Below are 13835 nucleotides of genomic sequence, written 5' to 3' on the forward strand. Positions count from 1 at the left end.
TAAAAATTCAACTACATTTATCAACAATTTTTTTCCATCAATATACCCACTCTGCAGTTTTGATTTGTGACCGATCAACTAATTTAATAAACTAATAACACAAAAAAATTAAACTATTTAAAATGGTAATTTCAAAATCTAGTTTTTAATTAGATGCGGGCACGCCATATGCATACCGTCTTAAACAAAAGTACTGGTTTAAAGTACTGAGTGTAAATAATGGAAGTTAGAATTAATTTGCCAGTTACAAAAAGGGAAATAATACTAAAAGCCTATCCTTCAATCCTTATCACACAATTTTTCGGCAGCACTTTTGGAAGAAAACTCACTCCCAAAATGGTAGCTGGTATATTCAGTCTTCAGTCCTCTGCAAGAGTTGCCAGTTATTGGATTGTCATCTGGAGGTGATTGCCAAGAGGTCTTTTGGATTGATCTGGCTTTTGCCATAGCATTCAATCAGAAGCAAATTCAATCAGGCAAGATCCCAAATCGTATCAGGGTACTAAATTATGCTACATTGGTGGTGTATTTTTAAAATACTTTATGCTTTAAAGTGACAATGAATTCTGAAAGGATTAAAATATGAAATAATGAGCCATAGAGCACAATACTCTGTAGCTTTCAGGCCTGGTGCTTTACTGAACACCAGGCCTTGAAGACGGTTAATTTAGTTTAGTTTACAGAGGTGTGGAAACAGAATCTTCAGACCACAGAGTCCTCGCCAGTGTTTCCACTTTGATGGAAATTACCCGAAATTCAGGCTAATTCTGGTTGGCTTTGGGAATTTTAGGGAAATTGAATAATTTCAGGAATTTTCCCCATCTGGCCCACGAAGGGGTGTAAAGGTAATACACACAGCATTGCCGGTTTGGCGCTCAAAGGTTTAAACAGAGCCCTGTCAGAATTTAAACAAAAAGCTGTCGGCTGCAGCTCTATGGGTTCTAAATATAGTGCTACCGGTTGCAGCGCTATGGGCTTTAAACATAGCGCTTTGGCCACAGCGTATGGGTCACAGACTGTTCGGGAAAATTCTCGTATAACAACGAGTCTTTGGAATTCTCTTTCTCGTTGGAAGTTGAGCCTTTGATTATTTTTCAGGCAGTGGTAGAATTCTGGATAAAAGTTACCAGTGGCGGTGAGATTGCAGTTACATTGGGATTGGCCTTAATCTTACAGAACGGTGGGTGCGCTCAAAGGAGAGGGGAGGGAGAGTGGGAGGTAGAGAGAGGGGTAGAGAGAGGGGTAGAGAGAGGGGTAGAGAGAGGGGTAGAGAGGGAGAGGTGGGGAGAGGTGGGGAGAGGTGGGGAGAGGTGGGGAGAGGTGGGGAGAGAGGGGGAGAGAGAGAGGGGGAGAGAGAGAGAGAGGGGGAGAGAGAGAGAGGGGGAGAGAGAGAGAGGGGGAGAGAGAGAGAGGGGGAGAGAGAGAGAGGGGTTAGAGAGAGAGAGGGGTAGAGAGAGAGAGGGGTTAGAGAGAGAGGGTAGAGAGGGGTTAGAGAGAGGGAGAGAGAGGGAAAAGAGAGAGGGGTTAGAGAGAGAGGGTAGAGAGGGGTTAGAGAGAGAGAGAGGGGTAGAGAGAGAGAGGGGTAGAGAGAGAGGGTAGAGAGGGGTAGAGAGGGGTAGAGAGGGGCGAGAGGGGAGAGACGGGGCGGAGAGGGGGCGAGAGGGGGACGAGAGGGGGAGAGAGGGGAGAGAGGGGAGAGAGGGGGAGAGAGGGGGAGAGAGGGAGACAGAGGGAGAGAGAGAGAGGACAGAGAGAGAATAGAGAGGACAGAGAGAGAATAGAGAGGACAGAGAGAGAATAGAGAGGACAGAGAGAGAATAGAGAGGACAGAGAGAGAATAGAGAGGACAGAGAGAGAATAGAGAGGACAGAGAGAGAGAGGAGAGGAGAGAGAGAGAGAGAGAGAGAGACGAAGAGAGACAGAGAGAGAAGAAGAGAGCCAGAGAGAGACAGAGAGAGACAGAGGAGACAGAAGAGACAGAGAGAGACCAGGAGGAGAGACAGAGAGAGACAGAGAGAGACAGAGAGAGACAGAGAGAGACCGAGAGAGACAGAGAGAGACAGAGAGAGACAGAGAGAGACAGAGAGAGACAGAGAGAGACAGAGAGACAGAGAGACAGAGAGACAGAGAGACAGAGAGACAGAGAGACAGAGAGACAGAGAGACAGAGACTGAGGGAGGGGGAGAGCAGAGACTGAGACACATGAGAGCAGGTTGAAAAAATGAAGACAACAAAAGCTGCCTTGCATAACACTGTACAAGTGAGTAAAACAGAAGCAGGCAGATGTCTACTTCACTGCAAAATCTTCTCAAGGTACGTTTACTTTGAAGAAGTTCTCCTATCTCCGAAGACAGTTTAGCAAACTCCTCTCTCACTGCACGCCCTCCCCCCCCTGTGATTCTGCCATCCCTCCAACTCTCCCACACCCTACTGCCTGTAGTGGCCATTTGGCCTGTTTTGCACGTCATTGATGATGGTATGTCTTTAAATTTTAGACTGCCCGTTATATTGTGGGTGGGATTTATGACGTGTTTTTGGGCGTGTTTGGAGCTAAGATGCTTGCGCAGAAGTTTAGTTTTTAGTGTAATTTGGAGAGCGCAGGAAGAAGGTTAACCCTTCGACCATGCGGGAGCATGCGGGATCATGCCAGTACATGCGAGATCATGCGAGTTTTAAAGGAGATCATGCCAGTGTTACGGAGACACGAGGAGTATTCTAATGTTTAAAATAACAAGCTGGAGTTCGATGAAGATTGGAGTAACGAAATTTGGATGTATCTTACTTTTCTATCAACAATAAAGCATTTATTCATCAAAAGACTGTGTTTTAAAGCCATATTTGTGAAGAAGCTCTGAAGGTCTCCGAGCCAGCTTGTATGCGTATCGAAGATATTCCCCTTATCCCTGCGCATCCTTTCAGCGTCTAGGGAGTTAATTTCCAGAAAGATATGAAAATCTGCCGCTACACTGTCTCCGCCTCTTCCTTTCTTTTTCCCGCCCTCCGACATCAGTCTGAAGAAGGGTCTCGACCCGAAACATTGCCTATTCCTTCGCTCCATAGATGCTGTCTCACCCGCTGAGTTTCTTCAGCATTTTTGTCTACCTTCCAGCATCAGCAGTTCTTTCTTAAATGGTGTAGTTACATAGATCTGCTTTGCCTTGTTCTTCGTGTTGTTAACATGTGTCCGTGAAAAAAAATAGCACGCAGGAAGCATTTTTGAAAATTTCAGGAAATACCATCAAATTCCAGGAAATTTGAGATTCTATTTCAGGAAAAACAAAATTGAAGTGGAAGCACTGGTCCTCGCCAACCAAAGATCACCTGTACACTAGTTCTATCCTACACACTATGGACAATTTACAGAAACCAATTAGCCTACAAGGATTGTGGGAGGAAACCGTAAAACTCTGGAGAAAACCGACACGGTCACAGGGAGAACGTACAAACATGTTACAGACAGCACCCATAGACAGGATTGAACCCAGATCTCTGGCGCTGCAAGGCAGCAACTCTACCACTGCGCCGCACTGTGATGCTGAACATTTTTATTCTACAAAACAAAGACAAACCAAAAACATCTTATTCATTATCACATTGTAATCTGTAGAATCCCACTGTGCACAAAAATTGCTTGCAACATTTCTGATATTACAATAATAGTTCTAATAGAAAAAAAAACATTCTTCTAAAATACTGCATTGGCTGTAAACTATTTTGGGATGATCGGTGGATGAGAAAAACGAATCATATTTTTTGAGATTTCACCTGCACGTGCAGATCGGATAGTAACCACTTTCCTTCCAAGTTGCATGATGTGTCATAAAACACAAACATGCCCTTTGTCCACCATGCCCACATGTATTCTAATCCTATCTTGCAGTACATGGCCCACAGCCTTCAATGCCGTGGCATTTCAAGTCCTCATCTAGATACTGAAATGTGCTGGGAGTCTCTGCCTCAATCGACGTCTCCAGCCAGCGTGCTCCAGATTCCAAATGTCCTTCTGCTCCAAAACAATTCTTTTTGGACCTCTTTACTCCCGGCCTAAAAATCTGTGCCCCCTCATTTTAGACATTACTGCCACAAGGAACATATTGAAGAATTTGAAGCACCGCAACTTCAAATAGCAATGGCCAAATATTCCATGAGTAGCTCCGTTAGGATGTTGCAGTAGCTGTCTGATAAACGTTGGCCGTGGTGAAGTGCTCAGAGAATCTAAATTATGATCTGAGACAACACAATTTGAGCAGGTCACACTGTGGATGCAGAGATGGTTCTAACATTAGAAACAAGGAACTGCAGATGCTGGCTTATACAAAAAAGTGTTGGGAGTAATTCAGCAGGCCGGGCAGCATCTCTGGAGAACATGTTTTGGGTCAGGATCATTCTTCAGACTCAGAAGGGTCCCGACCCAAAATGTCACCCGTCCATTTTCTCCAGAGATACTGCCTGATCTGCTGAGTTACTCCAATGCTTTATCTCTTTAGTTCTAACATCAGTTAAGTTGTGGTTAATATCTGATCATAGATAGCGACAGAATGCATGGTACGGCAGATCTGCACCCACACCCAATGGGATTGTTTCTAAAGATAACAAAGTACACTGCAGCATTTGGATAGATTATTGGAGGCAAAGTTCTTCCTAATTGCATGAAAGGCCTGGCAATCATCCGAAATGCCGCGACCACAACTCTGGTGAACCATCACGATCATATGTCTAGAACAGGCAGGAAATGTGTCGATACGCACACTGAGAACAGCTGTGAAAGCACAAAAATGGGAAACGTGGGGGAGTGCAAACTTCCTTAGAACCCGTTACACAGCGCACTGGAACAACTGTTTGATGTAGGAGTTTCAAGACAATTATAATTATCTACACTCACTAGTGAAATGACCAATACAAATGAGTCACCGACCTTGAATTCATGCAAGTTCACTTTCAACCATTGGATGTGGAGTTTGGTGACAATGCCAACATTTATCTCCTCTCTTGACCTGGTTAGGATATTAAACAGCAACTTAAGAGTCAACTAGACTGATGGATTTGGAGTCATATATTAAGGCTCACTGGAGGATTTCTTCCCTGAAGGACATTAGATGCATTTCTACAACAATCTGATCAATAACTTTATATTGATCTAATAATATAAATATTATGTGACTATGATGACGAGGTTTATGTATGGAAAGAATGCATGAATACCTCATGACGCATATAAAATAAACTAATCACACCTGCCTGCCTGGAGTTGCTGCCTTACAGCGCCAGAGACAGAGTTTGACCCTGACTACAGGTGTTATCTGTACGGACTTTGTACCTTCTCCATGTGACCACATGGGGTTTGTCCGGGTGCTCCGGTTCCCTCCATGTTCGGGTTTGTAAATTACCCCTAGTGTGTAGGATAGAACCAGTGTACGGGCTGGTCGGTGGGCTCGGTGGTCGGTGGACTCGGTGGGCCAAAGATCCTGTTTCTATGCTGTATCTCCAAAACAAAAACTTTTCTCCATTAATTAATTTTGCAGCTCCAATTAAAATATTTACTAATAGCACAGATGCTAAGGGTTTTCTTCTGAGCTCAGCAGTTGTCTCATTTCAGCAAAGTTTTAACTTTGATTTTAATCTTTTTTGTGGAGTCATGCAAATTCATCATTGACTGAATCTCACTCCTCACTTTAAATTTGAGGATGTGGCTTGATGCAGTCATTCCAGGCATAAAGATGAAACTAGTATTTTCATTAGCGATTGCTCAGGTATCCCAACCCTAGTTTCTAGGACGTCATTACTAGGTGTGTCTGCAGTTGGTGTATTTTGTAATTAGATATTGCTTTTTGGAATGTTGTACATCAACTTGTTCGACATGCTCACCATACATTCCTGAACAAAGTTGACAAACTAACGAAAAATGTTTGCAGCACCAAAATGGCTGTATGTTTACCCAAAGTGAGGGACTTATTTAAAAAGTATTTTTTCCAGCAGGTCATGTCCAAAAATATTCAGAACTCCACTCCAGCTCATGGACTGAATCAGTTTAGTTTAAAGACACAGCTTGGAAATATGCCCTTCGGCCATCCAAATCCACGTCGAGCATCAATCATGTTGTGTGGCGCGAGTCTGAAGAAAGGTTGACCCGAAACATCACCTATCCATGTTCTCCAGAGATGCTGCCTGACCCGTCGAGTTACTCCAATACTTTGTGTATTTTTTTCCCCCTGTAATTCCACCTTGTCATTCACTTCCTACACGCAATGAGCAATTCGCAAAGGCCAATTAACCTGCAAACCCACACGTCTTTGGAATGTGGGAGCAAACCACAGCACCCGGAAGAAACCAAAGACATCACAGAGAGAACGTGCACCCAAGCTTAGGATTGAACCCGAGTCTCTGGTACTGTGAGGCAGCAACTTTACCAGCCAAAGACACTTTATATTGCACTCAAGCAACGAGTCTGTAAGTCTAGACACAAAATGCTGGAGTAACTTTGCGGGACAGGCAGCATCTCCGGAGAGAAGGAATGGGTGACGTTTCGGGTTGAGACCTTTCTTCAGACTTTGAGTCTGACATTTCAGACAAGCAATGAGTCTAAGTCTACACAAGAATCACCAACTCTTTAAGGACAGAATATAAAAGCTTTGGCAATAGTTGCTCTAAAGTAACAGTAGAAGCACCACCATAACGTATTTTTAATATTTAAGTACAATATATGAATGCACATCACATAAACATTTATAACATAAACATAAACTCAAGGAATGCCTTGAAAAGAGGAAGGTAATCAACCAAAAGAAAGGTGTTGTACTGAAGATCCCGACACAGGTCAGAGAAGAAGAACTCGGGCAAGTAAGATTTTGTTTAAATTAAGATATTGGGATTTTGATAACCCAAAGTTACAAAGAAGGTGAAAGGTAGGAGAAAATGAAACACCCGTACTTGACTAATCCAACAGGGGCAAAGGCAGACAACTTGGCCGAGGTGGAAATTTATAGTTTTGATAACAAAGAGAGTACAGCGCCAGAGGCTAAGAACAGGGCAAAAACAACGCCAAGGTTGCAAATAGTCTGGTTCATCCTCAGACAGTGGCCAGGGACAAGAATGGAGCTAAGCCCTAATGGGGGAAAAAAATCTGGTGGTGACTGAATGCAATAGTCTTGATAGTTATTTGGTGAAAATTTGTGCTCAATACTAATACGTCAGACAGACTAGCTTTGTGATGAGGGGTAGGGGTGGTTGTGATCAATGCGATGCAAAATCAGAATTGGAATCAAATCTTATTACCAAAGGCAAAGACAAACAACAATGATGAAAGGACAGAGGGCAGTGCAGAAATGGAAGCGAGTCTCAAAGATCCCTTGGGACTTTGGAAGTAACAAACAGAATTAGAAAGAAATGCCAATGTCTAGTTTTCAGGCTACAACAGCATAGGTAGAAATTGTTCTGTTTCGCGGGCCAATAGAAACACACAGAAAAATGCTACCAAATACAAATTTGCCAACTAGAAAAACGTATTAATTTTATTTCGAGTGATTGGCCTCTTTCATAAAACAAACCAATTCCTCATCCTAACTATTCAGCGTTTTCTTGTAAATCTAGAATCCAGCAGTTTATCTTTAAAATAGACTGATTAAACAGTAATTTCTAATATATAATACATCAATCTGACACTACATGCGGTTTAGTTTAGAGATACAGCATGAAAACAGGCCTATCTAGTCCACACTGACTATCAATCATCCATTCACACAGTTATCCCATTCCTACATTTAGGGGCAATTTACAGAAGCCAATGATCCTACAAACGTCTTTGGGATGAGCACCCAGAGTAACCCTACAGTCATAGGGAAACTGTGGGAACTCCACACAGTTAGCACCTGAGGTCAGGATCAAATCCAGGTCTCTTGCACTGTGAGGCAATAGCTCTACTGCTGTGCACCTTGTAAACATTACCTTGTTATCTCATTTTTTAATATAAATGGAGATTTGCAGAACGATAAACACTAAATTGTAAATTATTTAGGCATGATATCCACAGAAACAAATTCCTATTAAAGTTATCCCAGCACTAGCATAATTTAGATCAACTTAAATTTGGGTAAAATATAAAGAATTAACCTATGAGTAATTGCTGATTCTGTTGTTAAGCTACAAATAAACCCCAAATAGATCTGTAACAAATGTAATGTTACTCTGCAGGTTAAGTTGTTTTAAATCAAAACAAAACCCTCTGCACAGAAATAGGCTACATCAGCAACAATCAACAGCTTTCTGAAAGACAGTAACATTAAAGGACTTCCTATACAAGATAAAATTAATAAAAGTAATTTCCTTTTCTGATTACACAAGGGAAATTTACAAACCAAGGAAATATACAAGCGCTACATTAAATCTATTGCAAAAAGTCCATTATTATTGACCCTCAAAACAATTTGGCACAACACACTTGCATCAGCATGTCAATTTTTACCAGAAAACGTTGCCAAGGTCTAATAGAAGCAAATCCAAACTTCCTTTACTGGAATGTCAGAGCATCATAAGTTCTCCAGAGCTTCACAACTTCTTGGAGAGAATTTGGCCATTCAGCCCATCAAGTCTACTCTGCCATTCAATCATGGATGACCTATCTTTCCCTCTCAACCACATTCTCCTGCCTTCGCTATAGGATCTTTGCTTACTATCCTCCATGTCTGGACTTCCAGTCCAAGGTGAAGCCTCGATCTACTGGGATTACTCAGATCTTTGCCAGTTCAAAGTGGAAATGTGGTGAATAGGAGAGTTGAGGGGAGGGGTTAGGTGAACCCACAGCAAGCCAGTCACTTTAATTGTATTAAGGCCCATAGGGTGGTGAAGAGGGACTAACATGCCAGCCAACAGGAAAATCAGGCATCCACAGATGCCTTTTCTGGCTTTAGACTTGAGATACAGCGCAGAAACATGCCCTTTGACCCCATACACTGGTTCTATCCTAGACATGAGGGACAGCTTTACAGAAACCAACAAACCTGTGTCTCTTTGGAGTGTGGGAAGAACCCCAAGCACCCATAAAAATCCCAGGCAGTCACAGGGAGAATGTACAAACTTCATACAGACAGCACCCGTAGTCAGAACCTGTAGTCTCTGGCGCTGTAAGGCAGCAACTCTGCCACTTTGCCGCCCACTGGCAAGGTGTAGTAAGTGGTGGTCCACAGGGATGATATGTTAAATGCCACAGCAGGCACCTGGGCCTGTTCCTAATGTACATTTGTATAATCTTCCCCTGCACTCTGTGGCCTCAAGAGTTGCTTGCATTGTTCTTGCATAAATTTATTTCAACACAATAATTTTGGTCTTCCTGACAATGTCAACACCTACCCATACACCCCTCTCTCTGGTTGTTGTCCAAATCAGTGCAAGACGATGTACAACCTCGAGTGTCCGACTTGACTTTAAATGGAACGTCCAACGTCATATCTTCTCTCCACAGGACATCCTCCTTCCAAAGATAGACAATCTGAAGAAGGTCTCGACCAAAAACATTACCCATTCTTTGTGAGATGACCCACTGAGGCACTCCAGCACTTTGTGTCTATCTTTGGTATAAACCAGTATCTGCAGTTCTGTGTTTCTAAATCCTCCTTCCAGCTCCATAACAATGATCTTCAATGGCCTTCAGCAAACGGTTGATGATCTTCTCCTTCTTCCCACTGCCTTCAGACAAGACCATTTCCAGCCTCTCCTGGGAACGCCTCCCACCTCGTCCCTTCTGTAAACCCACGCTCATCCTGTACCAACTTTCAACATGCATCTTCCTTTTAAGATGCTTCTTAATTCTTCTCCTTTGACCAAGTCTACAGACATTATTTCCAATACTTCCTTTAATGGTGGTCACATTGCTTCCGTTGTATTGTATTGTACCATTTCAGAATGCAACAAAACGGCAGGTGCTGGAAACATTCAGGATGTTAACAGCTCCCAATGACAGGCTCTTGATCTGAAATGTTAACTGTTCCCTCTCTCTAGTGATGCTGCCGAAATCCAACTTGTGTTAAAATGAACTTCTGTTTTGTGATATTAAGCATACTATCTAAGATCAAGTCCTTGATATAATATTGGACCAATATCTTCCCCATACTAATCAACATGTGGTGCCTTAAATGTCACTAGCTTAGCTATCTCTCTTCCCCCCCCCCCCCCCCACCACAGCAAATATCTGATGAGATGTCATACATTTTCAACACACCTGCGTCAAGATTGTTTCACTGTGGATTGCAATCGATATTACAATAAGTATAATAATAATAATAATGGATGGGATTTATATAGCGCCTTTCTAATACTCAAGGTGCTTTACATCGCATTATTCATTCACTCCTCAGTCACACTCGGTGGTGGTAAGCTACTTCTGTAGCCACAGCTGCCCTGGGGCAGACTGACGGAAGCTTGGCTGCCAATCTGCGCCTACGGCCCCTCCGACCACCACCAATCACTCACACACAGGCAAAGGTGGGTGAAGTGTCTTGCCCAAGGACACAACGACAGTATGCACTCCAAGCTGGATTCGAACCGGCTACCTTCCGGTTGCCAGCCGAACACTTAGCCCATTGTGCCATCTGTCGTCCCATAAGTATGAGTTATTCCGTCATGTAACATTCCGATATAAAAAAGTTATGATCAGTTTCTTACCTCTCGAACAAGAAAAGCTTCTTGCATATATCTGGGATCAATGCCACGAAGCTTTTCCATCGTCTCATATTGGCCCTGACATTTCTTCAGTTTGTCTGATGAGCCAAGAGTGTACTTCAGCAGAATGAGGCCAACACGAAATATCACTTTTACACCTGGATAGAACAAAAACAAAAGAAAGTGGCAATTGACCGAATTCATAGCATCAGGAACATTAGGCTCTATTGAGCAAACAATCTGCATTATATTAGGCGTCTGACAAACGATGCAAGGAACAGAATTGTTTTCAAACCTGGAACTTCTGCCTAGTCATTTCATTTTTTTGCAAAGTTACTGCATTGACTAACCTCAAGCAGATTTCAAGAGAATATAGAAAATAAGGTAAAGTAACGTTATTAAACTTTAAACATCTTGTACTAAATATTACACCCTTTATTCCGTATCTATGGAAACTATGGATAGCTTGATTGTAATCATGTAGAGTCTTTTGGCTGACTGGCATAGCACACAACAAAAAGCTTTTCGCTGTACCTCAGTACATGTGACAATAATAAACTAAACTAAAGGAACAAAGATAGTGCTCTTTCCTGCAAATGATTAAGGGATGTGTCTTTGCATTCATAATTTTGAACGAGACTTCAAAGTAGTCTGCAAAAAGCATTGCAGAAGAAGTGCAGAAAAGTAATCTGCTCCTGCTAAATGCAAACAATCATGATTTCACTTTCTTCTTCCCACCCCCACCCCTCCCACCATCAGTCTGAAAAAGGGTTTTGGCCCGAAACGTTGCCCATTTCCTTCGCTCCATAGATGCTGCCTCACCCGCTGAGTTTCTCCAGCACTTTTGTCTACCTTCGATTTATCCAGCATCTGCAGTTCCTTCTTGAACATTTTGTCTACTCCACCGCGATATCTCCTCAAGGTATGCCTACTTTTCTCCTCCTCCCTCCGAATACAGTTTTACAACCTCCTCTCTCACTGCACCGCCTCTATGCCTTTCTTCTTCCAGCCCCCCCCCCCCCCACCCAACATCAGTCTGAAGAAGGATTTTGGCCCGAAACCTTGCCTATTTCCTTCGCTCCATAGATGCTGCCTCACCCGCTGAGTTTCTCCAGTACTTTTGTCTACAATCAAATTAATTTCTTATTAGAAAAGGAAAACAGGATTTCAAAGTGATTTCAGCAATTAAAAGATGTTCATTAAATAAACTCTGCTCTAAGTTGTCAACAACCCTTCATCTAAACTAATCAAAATTAATCACTAAATGTTTTGAGAAATACCCTCTTGGAACACTATTATTGCTATTTAAAAGGAAATCTAATTTTATACTTACAGTGCTGCTTGTAGGTCTTTCAGCGAGACAAGTGCTTAGCATTATCGCTCGCGGTTCTTGGCCAAACGTTCAAATGCACTCAAGATTACTGATCTCTAACCATATTACATTGCATCAAGAGTTAGGTGTCAAATGTGTTAGAAGCGTTAATATATAGTAAATAATGCAAGATTGTATTAATTACCTACCTTCATAAAAGAACAAGTCCCAAATTCTCAGCACCGACACCCATGGTAAAGTTCTTGAAAAAGCACACATGAACCACTCGGTCATGTAGAGGATGGGGTCAATTTTGTGCTTGTTAAGGTGCTTATACGCTGCTGTTGAAACCTTGCGCAACAAGGCAAAGAAGATCTCCCCATCCAACTGAACTGCTTCCTGAAAACACATCACAAAATGTATGAAGTAGCCCATTTCTCTCCGAAAATGCCTGGCGTGACACAATTTTAAATAACATTTGCACTCAAGCCTTTAATCCATTGCCTTAATTTGATCATTCAAGAAGGGTCCCAACCCAAAATGTCACCCACCCATGTTCTCCCGGGATACCGCATGACCTGTTTAGTTACTACAGCACTGTCTTTTATTCCCTAATCTGAACCACTTATATAACTAATCCTTAGAATTCTGTACAAATTGCACTCAACTTCAATTTGCATGTTGTTAATGGAGCAATTATAAACACAGAACAAGTGTATTCCAAGCTAGACATCAAATATCTTAATGGTTAATCGTATAATAAGTTTACTTGAAAGCCAAAATTGGTGAGTAACTGGCAATGTATTCTTTAACTCAATTCTCAACTTGTTCTAAGGCAGTCCCAGCCTTACAACCAGCCAGAAAGTAAAAGAAAAGAGAATTTCAGCTGGAAACTACATCGTGAATAAGAATGATAAGAATTCTTGTAAGCAAGTGTCATTAAGCGAGAATGGGTGTGATAAGTGTGGTTTCAGTCAGCCAGTTATCATAATAATGAACTTTAATACGTAGTTACATTGACAATTTTCAAAGTTCAAAAATAGATTTTGTGAAAATAATGCACACAAGGATCTGAACACTTTATTTTGAACCTTGCACATGAGAAATTAACCCTTTTAATACTGAAACATTTCAAAATCTGTACCTATTCTCTTATTTTAAAGAAGTGCATTGGATCTGGAAATTGTTCATGCTCTAAATATCTAGGGGTGGCAGTGGCACAGCTGGTGGAGCTGCTGTCTCACAGCACTAGAGACCAGTGTTTGATCCTGACCCCGGGTGCTGTCTGTGTGGAGTTTGCACGTTGTCCGTGACCGCATGGGTGCTCTGTTTTAATTCCATATCCGAAAAACGTGTGGGTCTGTAGGTTAATTGGCCCACTGTAAATTGCCCCTTGTGTAGCGAATGGATGAGAAAGTGGGACAACATAAAACTAGTATGAATGGGTGATCTATAGTCAGTGTGGACTTGGTGGGCTAAAAGGCCTGCTTCCAGGCTGTGTCTTTCAATCAATCACCAATTCTTTCAGAAGTAGTATGGAAATCGACACTGCCAAAATGAGTTTCCTGCCATGATGGTTTTCATTATAAAATTGAAAGGTTTTTCAAAAATATACTGGTCTCATTTCTGAGAGTTGAGGTCTGATTACAGATTACACAAATTTAAACAATGTCAATTCATGGTTCAAATAACCATTCACTGCTGCTAAAATAATAATAATCGAGAAACATTAATGAGATATTCAAAATCTTGAAAGGGGGCCTTGTGTTCCAAGGCGGGGTGGAAGATTGCAACCTTCACGTGGCCCGCCCTGTTTCGACTAATGCAATCAACTCGACGTGCACAAATGGAAGATCAAATAGAACAAGTTTTC

The 13835-nt window shown here is 42.0% G+C and overlaps 1 protein-coding gene across 1 annotated transcript in view; it reads right to left on the reverse strand.

Moving 5' to 3' along the window:
• Positions 1-13835, reverse strand: part of tbc1d10a (TBC1 domain family member 10A) — a 78662-nt gene that overhangs the window by 5157 nt on the left and 59670 nt on the right. The window contains exons 7-8 of the mRNA XM_033043319.1: positions 12172-12361; positions 10654-10808 (exon numbers count right to left, since the gene is read on the reverse strand). Coding sequence (XP_032899210.1) covers positions 10654-10808; positions 12172-12361 — 345 coding nt within the window. The remainder of the gene's footprint in view (positions 1-10653; positions 10809-12171; positions 12362-13835) is intronic.

Source organism: Amblyraja radiata, chromosome 25 (genome assembly GCF_010909765.2).
Source record: "Amblyraja radiata isolate CabotCenter1 chromosome 25, sAmbRad1.1.pri, whole genome shotgun sequence".
In the NCBI taxonomy this organism is placed as follows: domain Eukaryota; kingdom Metazoa; phylum Chordata; class Chondrichthyes; order Rajiformes; family Rajidae; genus Amblyraja; species Amblyraja radiata.